We start from the raw sequence: 18,977 nt of genomic DNA, 5'->3' as shown, positions 1-18,977 counted from the left end.
ATGATGAACCTATATGCCCTTTTATGGTGTGCTTTTAGTCTTGACAATTTACCATGCCCGTAGATTCAATTAAATATTAATCTACTCTCCAAGAATAATCTAGACATTTTTCCTTTTTTAAGCTGTGAGAATTAAATGCTGAACCAATCTGTTGGCCACAGCATCTAAGTCTGACCCCTAAAACCAAGCTTCCTTACCATTATTCAAACTGGAGGCATTCTGGTCTGAGTCAAAAGACATGATGAAACAGGTATTTATCTATGGTCAAAGTGAGCAATCATTTAGAAGACACTTCGTGAAATTCGATCAGGAACGTCGTGATCACTTCAGGCAATGGGAGAAGTGTTAGAGAAATTGTGTGCTTGGTTGATCCCAGCAACGGGTGACAAAGCGGATAAGAACGTGTGCTAAGCCAGCACTCTGGTACCTGGTAGAAAATAAGGCGGGCCTTATCAAACCTGGTTTTGCACAATGATATACCTACAGCTAAAAGACAATTACTGAAATCCCTACAGGAAAACTAAGCTCTATTCTAAGCCTGAAATTATCTGGTTTCTAGTAGCTTTTTTCCTCTTTGAAATAGTTATTTTTCTAAATGATGCTTGATAATAAGCACTCATGATTTCTTGAGAACCTAATTATAGAAGAGACTGCACTCAGGATCCCACAGTTGACCACAGTGCTACAGCTGGAGGCCACCTTTGGTGGAACAAGGTATTTGAACTCGGGCTCTCTTGAAAAATCCTAAGTATCACTCTAATCTACCTGCCTGCCTTGCCCTCAACCTAATCTCTCCACTGTACAAAATGATGCTTGAGGGAAACTGGCATGGAAAGTAGATCTTGGAGTGTAGGCCCCAAACTTGGGAGGCGAAAAGAGTCCTCTGGTGTCCTGTGGTCCCACCAGAGTAGGCAACTAGGGATTTAGGCCAGGTCCTATAGAGTAGTGAGGAATTTTTCTGTTTGGAGGTCCCTCTGCTATACAGATTTCTAGGGAACCTGCCACTGCAATGGGCAGCAGGGCATGTCTGAGGCTTCTAGCTGCCTCTCCATCTATGGAACACATGAAATTTAACACATACTTAGCATTAAGGCTCAGACACATGGATAGGCCAAACCAAAACCACTATATGCAGTTAGATACCAGTTCAATTTCTTACAAACCCTAAAAATTCTTGAGTTATCTAAAACCCTAAAGGACTTTCCAGACTTGTGCCAAGAACTGAAACTAGGCTGTTTATTTTTTCTTTTTAGTCTTAACCTACATATCCCAAGAGGAAGAAATGACATGCCTTAACTGGAACCTGCTTTTAATCTCCCTCATCTAGTACATTCTTTTGAAAAGTCTCTGCTAAGATCTCATAAAGCAAGGTTCTTCATATTTCTGTAGAAGGCAGTATTCCTTATGTTTACTTTAATAAACAAACAAAAAGTTTTCTCCCAAAAGGTTTATTTGTCGCATTTAAAGTACAAAACCAAATACACAGATCCAGATATTGAACCATATATACATACCTATACATATATTATTCAGACCTACTTAAACCGCTCTGTACATTCTAATGTATCCACCAATAACATCTCTTGAATAAAAAGATATCTCTAAAGAAACAAACAGTTATTAGTAACACTGCCATCTGAAAGTATAGAAAAAGATATTTCATAGGAATAGGAGAATTACCAAGTATAAATCCAATATGTTCACATGGACTTCTTAAAACAGTCTATAGGAATAATTAATAGATGAACCTGCCAATCGAAGTCTTTGGGCATAACAACTCTATAAAAGAAACTTGAGTTATGAGAAGATATTTTATAAGGTTAATTACACTCTAAGATTGTTTTGATTTGGTTTTTAATTTAAAGAAAGGACTTTATTTTGTCTAATAGCACAGCATTTCTAAGTCTTATTTTCTATGGAGTCGGAATGAATCTTTAGGCAACTACGTATACCTGTTAAAAATTAAACTGGTCACTATATATATATATATATATATATATATATATATATATATAAACTAAAATGATAACCGATTTTTAACACTGTGTTAAAAGCACAGTTCTTTCTTCAGGAGGAAAGCAGAAATTTTAGACTTGCCAGATACAGAATACGTGATGTCTCTAAACACACAGATGTCCTGCTGATCGTGGGGACTAAGTTATAACAGCTTCTTTGTTCTAGAATGTCACCTACCTCACATGCAGACCACAGGATACTAGGCCTCAGATGCCTAAACAGCACCATTCCAGGCACAGAACTTTCTCAGTGCCTATTCCCTTAACTGGGAACACACACACACACATACATACATACAGAGATATGGGTCATTATTAAAATCAGATTTATTAATGGCTTCACAGTAGCAACACAAAATGTACTATCACATTTCCATGGGAAAGGTTATATTTACTTTACACACTTCAGTCTTGAAATGTGGACCCCAAAAACATTCAATTCCCAATGATCAATGAATTTGCTGACGGTCCCACACCCTCAAATCCTAATTCAGCAGAGCAAAAGCCCCTCCTTGGCTGCCAAGCGCTGGCAGTGGACTTTGTCTTGCTGCACCTCTTCATGATTTGGATGCCAGAGTTTCATAATGATCCTTTCAATGTTGAGAGCATATACAGTGTGTGTAGGAATGACTTCCCTGTGTACCTGGGATTGAAAAAATATCAGCACGTCTCCAATTATACTTCAGTATACTTATTTTTCCAACACAGAAAATGAAAGTAAGGTTTGCGTCAACAAAACACTCACACAAAAGACACAAAAACCTGTAAGTTTTAAGCCAGAACCTAATTAATCCCAAATCAGATAACAAGAAAACAAGGAAATAACAAGGCTCTGAAATAGAAATAAGGGGACAAGGAGATTTTTTTTCTTTCACTGGGGAGGTGACGGATGCGGGAGTTAAGTTAGGAAGGACTCTTGAGCCGGGGGTTTGAAAGATTAGGTTACTATTAATGGCTTTAATAACAATAAAAACTGAAAAACAAAAGCCAGGAAATGGAAAAGCTAGTGAATATCTTTGTAGACTTGAAGAAACTCTGAGCCTATCCATAAATCTAGGTAAACCTTAAGAAGCCGAGAGTTACCTGCAAAGCTTCAAAAAGGTCGTACATGTTCACTGGAGGCAAAGACGTGGGCAGCGTGTCCCCCGAGCACGCCAGCAGGAGTGCAGCCTGCTGCTCAGCGTCGTCAGGGGGCAGGTGAGACGCTGGATTCTGACCAGCACAAGGAGCAGAAGAGGCTGGAGGGCTGGAAACAAAATATTTCAGAAATATTCCCAGTAAGTAAGATGGAAACAACTGAACAAACAGAACAGGGATGGGCTGCTAGAATACTTATAAAATATATCTCAACGTGAATCAGAAATCCAGTTATTTTTCAGCCAGTGTATACATGAGTAGTCTATAATTTTAATTTTTAAAGGCAGCCCATCTGTTGGGCTGGAAATAAAATGCAGTGCAACTGCATTTACCCTTCTCCCTCCACAGTGCTAAAATACTAAGTCAGGATACTGAGTCAAAATTGTTCCCTGCCCTTAAAGAGCTTCCGGTTGGAAAAAAGTAACAGACCTTCATTAAAGGAAAATGAAATTGGAAACAACCAACCTGGAGAGGAAGGTAAATGATACTGGAGACAACAGGATCAAAAATAACAAGGAAGAAAAGAAAAGAAAGCACAAAAAAAGCAACAGGCAAAAATGGAGGGTGGAGAAAATTCACCCAGATCTTGCCAGTTTCCCAAAATAGAACCCAGATATAACATCAGCTGGGAAGTCAGACATAATTTTTGTATCATAATACAGTAGGAGATAACCTATGCAGTTTTGGAGAACACGCAGGAGGTGAAACAACAGTGAGGAGGGAACTAGAACGAAAGCACAAGTGGAGCGTGAGCGTGGGCTCCGGCAGCAGACAAAGGCAGTGCTGATAGAGAAACAAGCGGCCGACGGTGAGACAGGAGCCTCACAGGGACAGGCTGGCAGGGGGAGAGGGCAGCTGGAGGCCCGGCAGGGTCACACACCACTCCAGCGCTCACCTGCTACGAGGGGCCACTCTTTTACTCTTTTTGGTTGGTTTTTCTCTAGAGAAGAATGACTCACAAATGAGAAAAAAAATACCAAACAGATATGCCTGAATGAGACTGAGAAAGTAAATCTCCACCTATGGCAATCTAAGTAGTGAACCCAGTTTAAGCCAGTGGTCTTCAAAATGAGCCCTGTGAGCCGCTCAAGGTCTTCAGAGCCGTGAAACAGGTACCAGCGCCATGCCCTCCCCATGGTGTCAGCACTATCTGCTCTGTTCAACTCCCTGCTCGGCCTTCCCACCCCACACCCCTCAGTGTCACTCCTCCTGCCTTCCCTGCCCGTTACTTCTTCCCCAGTATCACTCCTGCCAGCCTTCCCAGTCACACTTTTTTCTCTGAAGTTTTATCTCCCTTGTCATCTCTTTACCTCTCTTCTCCCTGAAAAGAGACAACACAGGGATGAAGGTAATCCAGGTCATCTCAGAGGGATGACTCAGAACATCAGAGAGGTCCTGGGAGCCCACAGTGGAGGGCAGACAGACAGGTTCCAGGGATCGGAGCTGAGAGACCAGATCTGCACAAGAGGATGCCGAGAGCGACCTGATGACACCCAGCACAGGCCGCTATCTTGAGCTACAGCTAAAAAAGCCAGAAAAGGACCTGGAGAGACACCTACTGCTCCTCCTCCCACCATCAAGAAACCCAACAAGCACAGGCCACGTTCCTGAGTGAGAGCCGGCCCACTCCCCCCACCAGTCAGGTGCTGACCCTCAGGAACCATCCAGACGCACTGCCCCAGGGAACTGCTCCACTGTACTTTGGAAAGTGGGGGGCACTCACTTTAAACCACATGCAGCGGCCAAGCTCTACAACTTCACTCCTAATATAAAGAGTACCGTAAGAATTCACTAGTTATCACGCAAAGATGTAACTTAAGAAAATAAAACCATACTGCTCTCAGAGGTACCTTAGACACACAGAGCCCCAGTAACCAACTTTAACGGTGGTCTATTACAAAAGAGTAGTGTAACCAATTAGGAAGGATGGATGCAAAAATCACAAGAAACTTCACATACCTTTCTATTAAGTTGTTGTAAGCTACTACGCTGTTCTTCAGGTATGGCTGTGGAGTCACATTACTACCAAAGGCATATTTAAAATGACCATCACGTAATCGATAAGCTTTCCTTCTTGACACAACTGATGTCAATATATCTTTAAGGTGATTCTATAAAAACAAGAAAAAAAAAAGAGAAAAATAGCATGAACTCCTCTTTAAAAGCAAACCATAAAACTTCCTTTGACCAAAAAATGTTTATTGGCATTTAGTGGATGGAGATGTGAGACAGGCAAACAAGTGCTGAAACCAGCTGAATGTTCACGAAAGAGCCACAGAGCCATACGTACCAGGGTAGGAGGGTATAGAAAAGAGCAAAGGGAGACACGCTATTTTTATTTCATTCTATTTAGGATGGGCTTGCTCTACTTTAAAATTTATTAAAGTTTTTATATCTCTGAATCGGCTCCTCTCCCTCAAAAATGATGTTCAGATAGCTTTAAATAAAAGTACAAAAATAAGTAATTTTTTTAAGCAGCAAACTACCTTGAAGCTTGGTTTAAAATGGTACAAAATGTTTCACCATCAGGAACATATTGGTTATAGTGCCCAATCTACTAAAATCCTTGCATAAAAAGAACCTTGGCTCTCTCAAAAGCCACATAAACAAAAGATATATAGGAGATAAACAGAAAGTTAGGTATTTAATATCTCTTTGTGAGAACCAAGTACCTAAGAGAGGGTTAGAGAATGTCTGTGAAAATAGAGACAGAACCAGTCCCAGCCTACCCTTATTAACAGGGGTGCTGGGGTCAGGGATGATGTTTCAATTCTACCGATAAGATCAGCTCATGTCAAGACTTCATGGTACAACTTATGATTCAATGTTTACAACTTAAGGAGAAAGCTATTATAATCTCTGAGGTACCGGCAAGGAAACGGAGGCCCAGAGAATTGAAAGGAATGACCCAGCGTCACCGGTCAGTACCTGTGCACCCTAGACCCCAGTGTATGTTCTGTCGAGTAACTAAATGAGTAAAATGAATGAATGAAAGAGTGTGCTGAGACAAGAATCCCACAGTTCAGACACCAAGTCTAATAATGCTCTTCAAATGCTGTACCACAGCAACATCAAGTGATTTTAATCTTTAGGATTCTCAATCTCATTTTTTTTTTTCTTAAAAACTGTCCCCTTGTTGAGAAATTAAACATCCAAAGTGTTATGCAAGTAACCTTTCTGAAAAGCTTAGTCTGTTAACTGAAGGCAATTGTTTGGATTATGATGTTTTTCCCCTCAAAAGAAAACAACTTTCAACGATGACAATTCTGAGATCAGAGTCACATTTTAGTTCTTTTCTTGCAGTACCAAGTTTGAATAACACACAAGCTTGTCACATTCAACCTGTAAGAGTGTTTCTGCCACCAGCAAACCAACCTCCACTGCATAGACCACAGCTGAGACAGCCTCCTCGGTGACGTTGTCCAGCCCATGCTCGTAAGCAGTCACTATCATTCTCCCTTCAAGCTGACCCCGAGTGGGAAGCATCATTGTGTGGGAACAAAGTTTCAAGTCATCATCATCTTGGGGATCCTTGGCCACAAACTGCTGGGCTCCCGAGAGAGGATTTTGAGGCTGGAATCTATGCTATGGGTAAGAAAACTTTTCAAAATTATTCATTATATGGCAAGTAATAAGACACAAACAAAAGTAACCTATGAATTGGACCTGAGATCCCACAAATTAATGCCACCAACTATACCACAAGAGTTAAAAAAAAAAAAGTAACTCATGCACAACTAATCACAGATTCACACCCATTACATAGTAATAATGAAGACATGAGTTATGGGGAATAACAGTACTATGCATAGCAGTTTATTCTATTCAATTAATACCTCGGTAATCACAGAATATACGGCTCTGTGCTAAAAATAACAATTGGGGAGAAGGAGGAGATATAAAACTATTTTCAAACAAGTCAGAGTATTTTAAGTATACTTGTAAGTAAGCAGTTCTGAAAATAAAAATATATAATTAATGCTTAACAAAAGCCCTAAAAAAACCTAGCTAACCAATATAACAGATCTAATAAATATTCCAAGATAATGTAGGGTAGTGTAACTCTTTACTTACTATTATCTTCTACTAACAACTCTCAACACAGAATCTTTCTAAGACACAGTCATTAGTTTTTTTAAAAATAGTTTTTCCCAATCTTTTCCGCTCATAAAACCTCAGCCTTCCTCTGGGAGATGCTGATAGCCCAATTATATTCTCCATATCAGTGGGAGATATGCCTCAGTCGCTTTTGCTTAAGCCCAACTCACAAGATTTTGTAGCAAATATGGCTTGTCCTGTTTGAAGTTTGTACTATAAAAGCATACTTGTTGTTTTTCCATTTTCCAAGTAAGTATAAAACTGTATTTTATATCAAACTTGCTTTTTTAAACCAAGTATACCTCTCTGGAGATACTGATGCCCTCCAGATCAAATATTCTTGACTTAAAACATAGAGCCAAGGTAGAAATAAATAAATGTTTGTTGATGTTAATGAATAAAGCTATCAATACCCAGTCAAATCTATAAAAGGGATACTTTCGGGAAACTGTGTTCCCTGGATATAAACCAGGAAAAAAATAAGCAAGTTATTCTAAAACGTTTACACATTTTATAGCCCAATGCCTTCAAGATTTCTCTGAGGATCCCCAGAAGGCTCAAGGCCTAGTGGGGCGTCAGCAGCATCCTGCCAGAGGCCTCTGGGCTTCCTGGACCCTTGGAACAGAAGTCTTTAATCTGAGAAACATTATTCTTTCCACAAAGATATTTAAGAGGAAAAATAACACAGGCATAGTTGTTGAATTACTGAAAAATCATTAGGTACTAATGATAGCATATTAATAATTACACAATAACAAACTGGAATAAAAATTCAGACACAATCTTTGAAACCCTCTTCACCAAATTCAAATATAATAACACCGTTTTCTCCCCAAATCATGCCCTTTTTTTTCAACTTTACTACCAGAATTGTAATATTCATTAAAACACTAAAGCCAGTTCCATCACACCAGTGCTTAAATCAGTCGTTACCAAGATCTACTAAACAACCTACATCAAATTTCTGACGAACAGAAGAAAGCTTTTTCTTTCCCTTTGGTTTTCCAGGTTTGGCTGCAGAACCCCCTGTCCAGGGTAAAGATCCAGCACCCTCTATAGGACAGAAAAATAACAATCATAAGAGAAAAGAATGATAACTGATGACTGCTGTTTGTTTTCACTTTAGGCTAAAAAAGTATGAAATGCTCAAATGATGAAAATAAACAAATGCTTAAATTCAGATCTCTCATTCTCCTTCTCTAAACAAAACATTCTCCTTCTCTAAACAAAACATTCTCCTTCTCTAAACACAACTTCTCTCAAATCACTTTTTTTTTTCTAGCTGTAACCAAAATTGTTCTTTTAGGAAGACAAATTTGTTTTTCACATTTTTCATTGTTTACCGGGTGTTTGTTTGCTTATTAGTAGCAGTAGTATTATAAAAACTGGACAGAATTTTCTAGTTCAAGATGGTGAAATAAGCACATGTATTTGTCTCCTCTCTCTTCCAAGACCCTACTAAAAATGATAGTAGAAAAAAGTAAATGGGGGCTTCCCTGGTGGCGCAGTGGTTGAGAGTCCGCCTGCCGATGCAGTGAGAGGAGTGAGAGGCCCGCGTACCACAAAAAAAATAATAAAAAATAAAAAGTAAATGGCACACATCCAGAACACAGATAAAAAGCAAAACGAGTGGCAGACCAAGATGAGATCTCAACAAATTTCAAAGATGGGCTAAAAAGGAGCCAACTTACAAAGCAGACACTTGGAAGCTGTGACCTAAGTTGGCATGGTTGGTAAATAGGTGGAAGTAAATAAACCTGACTAGTAGATATCCACAAAGAATCTGGATTTGGAGAAGGTGAGTGCAGTGGGAACCAGAAGGGATAGTACAGCTCAAAACAAGATTAATGGAAGATCTATATTGAAAAGTCATCCATACAAACCCCTTCCCTCACCCCCAGGACTGAACTCAGTACAAAACAAAAATGCAAGGTCCCTTGCTCAAAAGTTAAGAATTTCAAGACAACCACAGTACAGCACTAAACCAAGTGCAGGCCCTTCCAAGTTCATGGACAGTTCCTGGCCCCATGAAACCAGCCCCACTCACTCCTGTATATAGTGCAGTATAAACAGGTGGCAGGGACAGGAGAATGGAGAACTCTTCTCTAGTTAAATAGAACAAAATTTCTGGGATTTACTGAGGTAGCTGGTATGAATGTTGGTACCCTAGAGCACAGTTCTCTGCAGCCGGCATTTGAGGAACCTCACTATAATGGCTGGCCTCCCGTCAGCTCACTCTAAAGCACAATCTCCAGGTTTTATGCTTCATTCGTAAATGTGGATTCTCAGACATTTGATGATAAGCTGTAACATGGTAAGATAGACCAAACTAAAAAAAAAAAAAAAAAAATGAGATCCTAGAGATAAAGAATTCAGGCAACACAAAGAACTTGAATAATTTCTAATTCATATCCTCAGAGAAGTTTGAGAAGATGGGTATCCATAAAACAAAAAGAAGACGCTACAAAAATTGCTGAATTAAAGAATGCACTGGGGGCTTCCCTGGTGGCGCAGTGGTTGAGAGTCCGCCTGCCGATGCAGGAGACACGGGTTCGTGCCCCGGTCTGGGAAGATCCCACATGCCGCAGAGCGGCTGGGCCCGTGAGCCATGGCCGCTGAGCCTGCACGTCCGGAGCCTGTGCTCCGCAACGGGAGAGGCCACAGTAGTGAGAGGCCCGCGTACCGCAAAAAAAAAAAAAAAAAAAAAAAAGAATGCACTGGACAGAAGGGCTGAAAGAAAGAACTGAGGAAATCTCACAAAACACAGAGCAATAAGGCAAGACGGATGTTTAAAACCAGTCAATCCAGAAAGACATTTCAGCACACTATACGGAGCCACTGAGGTCCCATAAGAAGAACGAAAAGCAAAAGCAGTTGTCTTTGAGAACAAGCTGGTCTAGGAGGGGGAAGCTTTTCATTCTAAGACCCTCTGTACTATTTTTTTTTAAACCATGAACATATATAGTTTAGTGTTTAAAAAAAATCAGAAGTTATACAAGCTCATTACAGTACACTTGAAAAAAATATCCCAAAGAATTTTTTTAGGAAAAGAAAAAAAAATCATCCATCATTCTAGCAAAACATTATTTCATCTTGATGTTTTTGGAAGAATGAGTTCGTAAAGCTTTGAAAAAATATTCCTGGTTCCTCAGCTAAAAATGAACTGTTTGGGAAGTCAAGTTCCTCTTCTCCATCTCTTTAAGTGTCTTTGGCACACCTAGATCACACCTGGTGAGGCCGGTCAATCTTAGATGATTTCCCTGATGAATGGAACTCGATGTTAGGCGATGCTGCTGCTAAGTGGCCAAATACCTCGGGTGAGGAAGCAAAGCATGGCAAGGACTGACTCTGACCCCAAGGAAGGAGGGCTTCACAGCAGCAGTCAGATTTTGGTTTGGATCCAACACTTCTACTCACTAGCTGAAGAGGGCCTCAGGTAAGTTTTTATTTTGTTTTGTTTTCTCTCCTCTGAAGTTTGTTTCCTGGCATATAAAGAAGAGGCTAAGACCTCTTAAGAGTTGTTGTGAGGATTAATGATAATGCACGTAAAGCGTCTAAGGCACTGCAGTTACAGTATTCAATAAATAACATTATTAAAATCATCTTTCCTGCCTGACAGAAAAACAGTAACCAACCTGACCACAATTATTAAAGTACAAAAAACTGTAATTCTATACTTTACTTTCAATAGAAATCACCTCTTTGTTGCCAGCAAATATTAATTTCATTTTAAGGGAAGACATTTTGGGTGTTTGAGAAATAATCTCTAAATTCCAATGTTTCTTCATTTATTTTTAACAAACAACAAACATTCAAGAATATCAAAGGCTTTATTTAATTAAAATCAGCCACCTATACTAATACCACTTCGTATTTGTTTGGCATTTTTTATTTTTAAGAGTACTTTTTGCATGTTCTTTCATCTGTTTTTTTTTTTTTTTTTTAATAATCCTGCAGGGTAGGTATTACTGTCTCTATTTTATAAATGTGGACGCTAAGAACACTCAATAATTAACTACATTATCTAAGCTAGTGGCAAAACCTAAGCTTGAACCCAAGCCCCCTGACTCCTATCAACCAAGGTTTTTTATTTTTTTTTATTTTTTATTTTTTTTTGCGGTACGCAGGCCTCTCACTGTTGTGGCCTCTCCCGTTGCGGAGCACAGGCTCCGGATGCGCAGGCTCAGTGGCCACGGCTCATGGGCCTAGCCGCTCCGTGGCATGTGGGATCTTCCTGGACCGGGGCACGAACCCGTGTCCCCTGCATCGGCAGGCGGATTCTCAACCACTGCGCCACCAGGGAAGCCCCAACCAAGGTTTTTATTTCTGATTGTCCCACTGAACCTTTTGGGTGGGTGGCACTTTAGAATATACCTACCTAAAAAGTAAGATCTAATCCTCACAATGCTGGCTTTTCTGATCAAATTAAACTTTATACAATGAAGTTGATTATCTTTATGATCTAACTGGCGAAAGTCCACTTCTATTTAAATTAAATAAAACATTAGAAATGTGACACAGTATAGGATGTGCAGTGAGCGGTGTAGTGAGGGGTGGAAAACAGCCGTCCCTCTCTAACACCAACCTCCGTAAACAAACGCTCACTGTTTATTATTCTTCACACCAATGGCGACTTCTTTGAGTGTGGAGAACAGGCCTTTAGGAGATCTCATCTGAACTCTCTATCTTACAACAGAGCTTAGCAGAGGGGGATGATACAAAATACTAGTCACTTCTAGATAAACATGGGCTTTTAATAAATGATCATCAGAATCACCACAGGCCCTTTAAACAACAAAAAATTCAATTTAATCTACAGTAGGAGGTACCTGTAAATTCAAGTTTTTAACAAGAGCCCAGGATAAGCTTTATCATGAGGCAAAGTTTTAATGTGTTTAGGTATTTGTTTTTGACTGATTAAAATAAAATTGAAAGAGGGGACTTGTACCACTTAAGCTCCAAAAAATTAGGGACAAAGAAATCATTCTGTCTATACCTACTTATTTAGTTTAGGTCAAAGTGACAGACTTAGCATCCACAAACCTCCCCAACATTCACTACCTGTGTTCTTCACCAATAGTTTGCCAAACACATGCTGAATATCCAACCTTCCAGGTGCTAATATCTCACTTAATTAAGAATAGGACAAAGTCCAGGTTCTCAACATACAGCTGTGGTTTCCCCTCCACGTACTTTACCTTCCCTATATCTACGGAAACACTCTCCTAACCACCAAATTCCCTCTCTTCACTCCTCAGCTTCTTCCTCCTGACCACCTACCCTCCTCCTCACCTCTCATTTATTTAAGTAATCTAAACCCAACGGGATGGGGGGTAAAGACCAAAAGTCAATGAAAGGACAGAGAAACCACCTGCTTTAAAAAGGTTCTATAGACGAATCTGTATTACACAATAACATGTTTCTTCTGAGCAGTTCAAAGAACATTTCATTTGCAAACAAGTCTGTTAAAGGAAGTGAAAGTCTAGTAAGCCCAGCATTCTGTGGTTTTGCTGACTGACATCCCTGGAGGTATTTCTACTCCCTTACCTGGTGTAGACACCAAAATCTGACAACGCGTGAGAATAGCCAGGAGGAAATCGTTGTGAGAATGGACTGAAAAAGGGAAGATTGTCACAAGTCAAATACAGAATATTTACAACATAAGGAACCCACTGTTTCAGTCTAGCTTTTAAGGACTTTGGATATCCCTACTCTGCCATTCTTTACATTTAATTTTAAATATCCACATTATTTAAATGACCTTACATACCACTAAACCCAAAACTTTTTTTAAAATTTTAAATAAACTTTTAATTTATTGCAAATCTGGGAAAACTTCAGAACAGTAAAATAACTCCCCAGATAATCATTTTACCATTATCCTGTGTGAGAAGTCTATGAGCTTCAAGGTCAAACTCTTCTTTGCTGATCTTCTGCTTGAACCACAACTTTAAGTTAGCCCAGTATCTGCAGAGGCAGAAACAATATTAAGAACCTCAGGTTTTGCTTCTTCCCCAAGTTCACCTTATCTGCCTCAACTCCCAGGGAAGGAAGGAAATTTTGCATTCCCTAGTGTTATGGACTGAGTGGTGTTCCCCCCAAATTCATTTGTTGACGCCCTAACCCCCAGTACCTCAGAATGTGACTGTACTCGGAAGTAGGGCCTTTAAACAGGTAATTAAGTAAAAATGGAGTCGTCAGGGTGGGCCCTAACCCAGTGTGACTGGTGTCCTTCTAAGAAGAGATGAGAACACAGAGAGAGAGAGAGCAGGCAAAGCCAAGGGGAGAGGCCTCAGAAGACAACAACCCTGCTCACACCTTGATGTCAGACTTCTAGACTCCACAACTGTGAGAAAGTAAATCTCTGTTGTTTAAGCTACTTAGGAGTCAGAATACCATCAGAAGAAGGAAAGTCCTCCCTAAAAGGGACTGAGCAGCAGTCACAGAATCAGACTCATAAGGCAACCAGCCAAAACCCACTGCTGTACCTTTCCTTTCTCACTGCTGCCCTGCTCACCAGAAACCTACACTTAAGATTTATATTTTAAAGTATAATTAAAATTATCAAATATTGCATATTTGAAAATTGCCGAGATCTTAAAAGTTCTCATCACAAGAAAAAAAATTTTTAAACTGTGTGGTGAGAGACGTGAACTAGAGTTACTGTGTTGACCATTTTGCAATATATACAAATACTGAATCATTATGTTGTACCCCTGAGACTAATATAAAGGTATATGTCAATTATACCTCAATTTTAAAAAGATTTATATTTTAAAATGTGTATGTGTTTTATGGGCATTAATACCAATTCTGGGCGACCTCTTTCCTTTCAAATGAACTCAAGTTTTAATCTATCCTGGCTGAATGGGATTCTAAAACAGCTCGCCACAAAGAAAAATACCTAAGCATATGAGAAATTTAGTGGTTTTTAAAGTGAAAACCAACCACTAATCATAAAAATTACTAGTTAACTAGTAGGAAAAAAGGATCCAATCTTTTATACCTTAACAACATTATTAGAAATAGGAGTAAAGTACTTTACTTTTCACATCCACACCCCTTGTTTCGGTGCTGCAGAAAACTACTCCACCTTCAAGAAACAGGGCTAAAAATTACTTAGTATGTTTCACAATCACTTTCAATTCACGATTATCTACTTTCTAGTTTCTAACAGAAAAGAACAAAAAAAAAAGCAGCGATTCTTAAACGAGATGGTTTAATGCTCTCACTGCCCTATTATACCCATGGCAGGGTTTCTCCTGTTCTCCCATATGTAGGTTAGCTTAAGTCTGGCTAAGTATATATGTAATTGCCTGGGTTCCTGTGCTTTGCCCTCATCCCCCACTTGCCCCCACACCGGAGAAAACCCGTAGCTTTAGTGGCGTCTTAAAGCTTCCCAAGACCCATTTCACTCAACAGCAAAACATGTTAGTTCTAGAGCCTGGCACCATGTTTCACCTGACTAGTCACACCCAGCAGTCAATAATAACTTCCCAACATCAAACACTTAAATGCCCCACCCCCTGCTTTTTTTTTAAAGAACAACTAAAAAATGAAATAAAGCTCCACAGAAAAACAGAAGTCTTTTCCTATCCCATTTTATACAACAAAAGAAGATAGTAACATGAGAAAAACTTCATTATTTTAAAAGCCCTGTGTTCCTATTTTATAAGAAAGAGGGAAATATATTTATATTTGGAGTGTATGAACTTGCTCCAGAGCTAAGGCAAGGCTCTGCCAACATGATGTTGTCTATCTTTTCCAGTGGCAAACTTTCTAGCCCAAATAGCCAACACTGGCTATCAAGTTGAAGACTCGCTCCCCAATCCTGGTCCCTGTATTAACTTGCTGTAGAGCCATGGACAAATGACTGTTTTCCTCAAAAATACCAAAAACAAAGTTAGTCAACCTCTATGTAGGTGAGGATGATGGGTGATGAGTATAAATGGGTCAGACTAGGAAGCACTTGAGATACCTGGAGAAAATTAAATAACATATGGCTAAACCATCCGAAAAACTAGGCACCCATTTGAACCCAGAACTCTACTGGGTACTATACAAAGTGAGTTAGCCAGCAGAGCTCTTTTCTTTCTACAAGCTGACATGGGCACACAACCTGACATAAAGAACATTAGGACCACTGCATAAATAGAAAGCAACTCATATCTGAGTTCCTTATACACCTTATTATATATTTTACCTACGAACAAGGACCACATTTAAATGGTCACGTTGTACAAACCAAAGCTAACTACTCATGGAGGAAATGTGAGAAAGTACTGTATAGCAATATCACAGACTGTTCAACCAAGAAGCGCTTTTCAAGGAGCAGAAGGGGGGAAAGACAATGAGAGAATGAAAAAAACTAATAACTAATAAAGAATGGAAAAAACTAAAAAAACTGTGCCATTAACTGCTCCTGGCACAAAAGCGTACTTTGATTGCATTGTTAGTGGAGATTCAAATTTAGCTTTCGCAGCTCTATGTGACCAACGTTTGATAGCCAGTGTTGACCTTTAAAGACCAAACAGGAAATGCTAACTTCAACATTTCTGGCGACCCCAAGCTTGTGTGAGGAGTGTGGGATCACAGAGTTCACCATCGCATCTAATCAATCAGTTATACACACAAGCCAGGTTTATTATAACATGGAAACATTCACTTTCAAATATTTGTAAGCATCTCAGATGTAACTGAGTGAAAAGTCTTTTGTGCTTAAAAAGTGTAAATTTTAGCTGTATTACAAAAATAAACTATAGTAATTAATGAAGGTAAAAGCTATCAATTTTACTCATTAAAATAATTAAGAATTTTAAATTAAGTAAGCAAGGAAAGAGACAAAGTCAACATGAATATTAAAATATAACTTTAGGTAGAACGTTTTATCTTTGGGAATCAATGTTTACAAAAAATTAAATAATTATGCCAAAATAACAGATTAGATGATTAAATTTTAATTCTAGTGTTTGTAGTTTGATTTATTAACGTTCCTAATATTAAAATAATCTTTAAAAATTATATTTTGTTCTTAGTTATTCCATTTAGGCCATGAGTGTTCCAAGAAGTCTTACATGGGAATTCTGCATATCTATCTTGTTAGGACGAAAAGTAGACTCTGCCACCCCAAAATTTCACAAGAAGGAAAAACTCCAAAAATCACGTATGACATCCAAGTTAAGTAACTTCAATCTCCAGTCATAATGAAAAGTAGAAAGATGAGAAGGAGAAAGTGTTGGAGAAAAAGAAAGATCCCCCAAACACCTTGCTCCTACACAAACATCATTTCAAAGTGAGTGTCTGTTGAGTAATGAAAACGTGTAGAATATCACAGAAACCATCTAGCAACAACAACAACACAAGACTTATACTTTTAAACGTTTAAAATTTGCTTCTTATATTTTAGAAAAATAAAATTGTAATAACAATGTTTTGAAATTTTCCAAACTCGACCTTGTACCTCGGAGGGTTCCTTCTATGACTTCAGCCTTGTATTGAGTTATTGATTTTACACTCGGCCATTTCAGCATCTGACCCCACTGTGTACTCGGTCCCCTGCTATAACCTGGGTGAAAGTCTGAGAGCCTCTGGGGTCCTTTGCAACCCTCTGTAAGGTATCAGAGCCAGAAATCAGATGCGAGCGCCCCAATCCTGCCATGACTTTGAAGAGTTACTTAACCTCTCAAAATCTCAGTCTTCTCATCTATCAAACGGGAATGATAATTGCACCTACCTCACATCTCTGATGTGAGGATTAGATGAGATAGTACATTTAGAGCCCTTAAAAGGTGTTCAGTAAATGTCTGCTACTGCTATCATCACTGTAATTGCAGTATTGTTCGGTGACTATTTCACCGGAGGGTCTGTCTGCCTTCCGAAATCGCTGTCCACGCTCTTACCGACAGTGCCTCCACAACACCCGCGCTCAATAAGCCTCCGCCTCCAGGAAGCCCTCCGGGAGCGGGCCGCCTGCGCGGTGCCGGCTCAGACCAGGCCGCTAGTCGGCCACACGCGTCCCGCACCCTCGCACGGGCCGCAGTCGCCCAACAGGCCCTTGGGCGTGAAGGCGTGGAGTTAGCTTTTCCCGCCCCACCCAGGGCACAGCCTCGAGTGAAGGCGCCCGCGAGGTTCCGGAGGGAACCAGGGAGGCCCGGCCCCTCCAGCCGGGTGAGTCGGGGTTGCCCGCCGGCCCCTTCCCGGGCCCGAGAAACCGAGAGGCCCCGCCACCCGCTACGCGAGGGCTGCACAGGCCTCGCGGCCGCGGGGGACAACTCCACAGTGGGTCGGCAGCCCGAAGCTGGGGGAGCACCCGCGCGGAAACCCGGAGGCTGCGTCCGGAGAGTTCTTACTGTTTCACGTTGTCCCCCAGGGCCTCGCTCAAGTTCTTCTTGGCCGCCTCCAGCTCGCTCACAAAGGTCGCCATTGCTCCCCACGTCTCAGCCCGACCTCAGACCCCTCGGCCACAAAGACCAGCAACCGAAAAACCAACTCCGCGAAGGCTTCTGCTCTGGAGGCTCCGTCTTCTCCCGCCTGCCCCGCCCCCAAGCTCTGAGAAGACGTTTGTTTGGTTTTCGGCTCCGCCCGCCTTTCTGGAGAGAAAGTGCTGAGCCAAACTCGGTGTTTTCGTGGTCCTCCTGCTCCCGCCCCCTCACATCACGTGACCCGCTTCACCTAGCGCTCCCGCGCCCCACCTAAACCCGCCCTGCCCGGCCCGGGCTGCAGCGTCACCTGCAGGGCTGGCGTATCCCGGGCTCTCAGTCTTACCGCTGCGCAAGTTCAGAATTCGATCCTTTTACCTGGATGAATATCTTCCCCCTCCAGGTCAAAAAGTAAATGTAGTATTGACTTTATTCTCTTTCTTTGCCTTATTTTTTTTGCCGATCACGCATCATCTAACATGCCACTTAATTGACTTATCTTGTTAATTTTCTGCCTTCTCCAAGTAAAATGTGTAAGTTGCGTGAGGACAGGATTTGTGTTTGTTCACTGATGTTTCCCCAAGTTCCTAGAGCAGTGCCTGGCACATAGTGGGCTCTCAGTAAATATTTGCTGAGTGAATGAAGTAATTTTGAAAAACAGGAAAATACACAGAAGGATAAGAGGAAAAGAAAGAAAACAAAATGTTACCACCCCGGGAAAAACTCTTTTAACTGAGAGAGATTCCCCCTTCCCATAATTTATAATCATACTCTATCTTCAATTGTGCATCTTGGTAGAGTTTTGTTAGATTTATACTTAATAATATAAATGTTTTCCTCTGGTATTACATTGTCGTTATAATCGTAATTTTGGTGACAGCATATTAAATACCGCACAGGAGGAAGGCACACAGTAACTTGTTTCCCAATTGTTAGGCTGATTACTTCCATTTTTTTCTATTAAAAGCAATATTGTAATACACTTTATTTATAAAGCTTTTCCTCATTTAGGATTATTACTTTAGAACAGAGTCCCATAAATAGAGTTACTGATTTAAAGACAGGAGTATTTATAAGAGTCTTGGTGCATATTGTCAAATTGCCTCCCCCAAATTTGAAATAATCCTAAATGGCTTTTAAATCTTGTGTAATTTCTCCACAGAGCCTCCTTCAGGCTTCTCCATTCCTTCAGCAAATATATAGTGAATTCCTATTATGCGCCTGGCAATCTTTTGGGTCCTGGGGATACAAAGATGAACAAGGCAGGTAAAGTCTTCCTATCTGTGTCATAAAACTCTACAGAAATTTT

At 40.3% G+C, this 18,977-nt stretch overlaps 1 protein-coding gene across 1 annotated transcript; it reads right to left on the bottom strand.

Moving 5' to 3' along the window:
• Window positions 1–2,004: 2,004 nt before the first annotated feature.
• Window positions 2,005–17,886, bottom strand: TADA1 (transcriptional adaptor 1). Its single transcript, XM_060091320.1, has 8 exons — window positions 17,600–17,886; window positions 13,126–13,217; window positions 12,798–12,863; window positions 8,206–8,303; window positions 6,528–6,737; window positions 5,112–5,263; window positions 3,099–3,261; window positions 2,005–2,658 (listed from the first exon to the last, which is right to left on the bottom strand). Exons 1-8 carry the CDS (start codon window positions 17,671–17,673, stop codon window positions 2,506–2,508), a joined length of 1,008 nt encoding a protein of 335 aa, XP_059947303.1. The 5' UTR covers window positions 17,674–17,886; the 3' UTR covers window positions 2,005–2,505.
• Between the last annotated feature and the right edge of the window lie 1,091 nt (window positions 17,887–18,977).

Source organism: Mesoplodon densirostris, chromosome 2 (assembly GCF_025265405.1).
Source record: "Mesoplodon densirostris isolate mMesDen1 chromosome 2, mMesDen1 primary haplotype, whole genome shotgun sequence".
Classification (NCBI taxonomy): Eukaryota; Metazoa; Chordata; class Mammalia; order Artiodactyla; family Ziphiidae; genus Mesoplodon; species Mesoplodon densirostris.
This window is presented reverse-complemented; position numbering and strand designations above follow the sequence as displayed.

What these genes read in the sequence shown, in the direction of transcription:
- TADA1 (XM_060091320.1), bottom strand. Translation starts at nt 17,673, where the DNA reads ATGGCGACCTTTGTGAGCGAGCTGGAGGCGGCCAAGAAGAACTTGAGC. An exon ending in CTGGGGGACAACGTGAAACA is followed by an intron (nt 13,218 to 17,599) that starts GTAAGAACTCTC and finishes CTGCCTCTGCAG; the next exon opens with ATACTGGGCTAACTTAAAGT. An exon ending in ACCTTTTTGAAGCTTTGCAG is followed by an intron (nt 2,659 to 3,098) that starts GTAACTCTCGGC and finishes TTTCAATCCCAG; the next exon opens with GTACACAGGGAAGTCATTCC.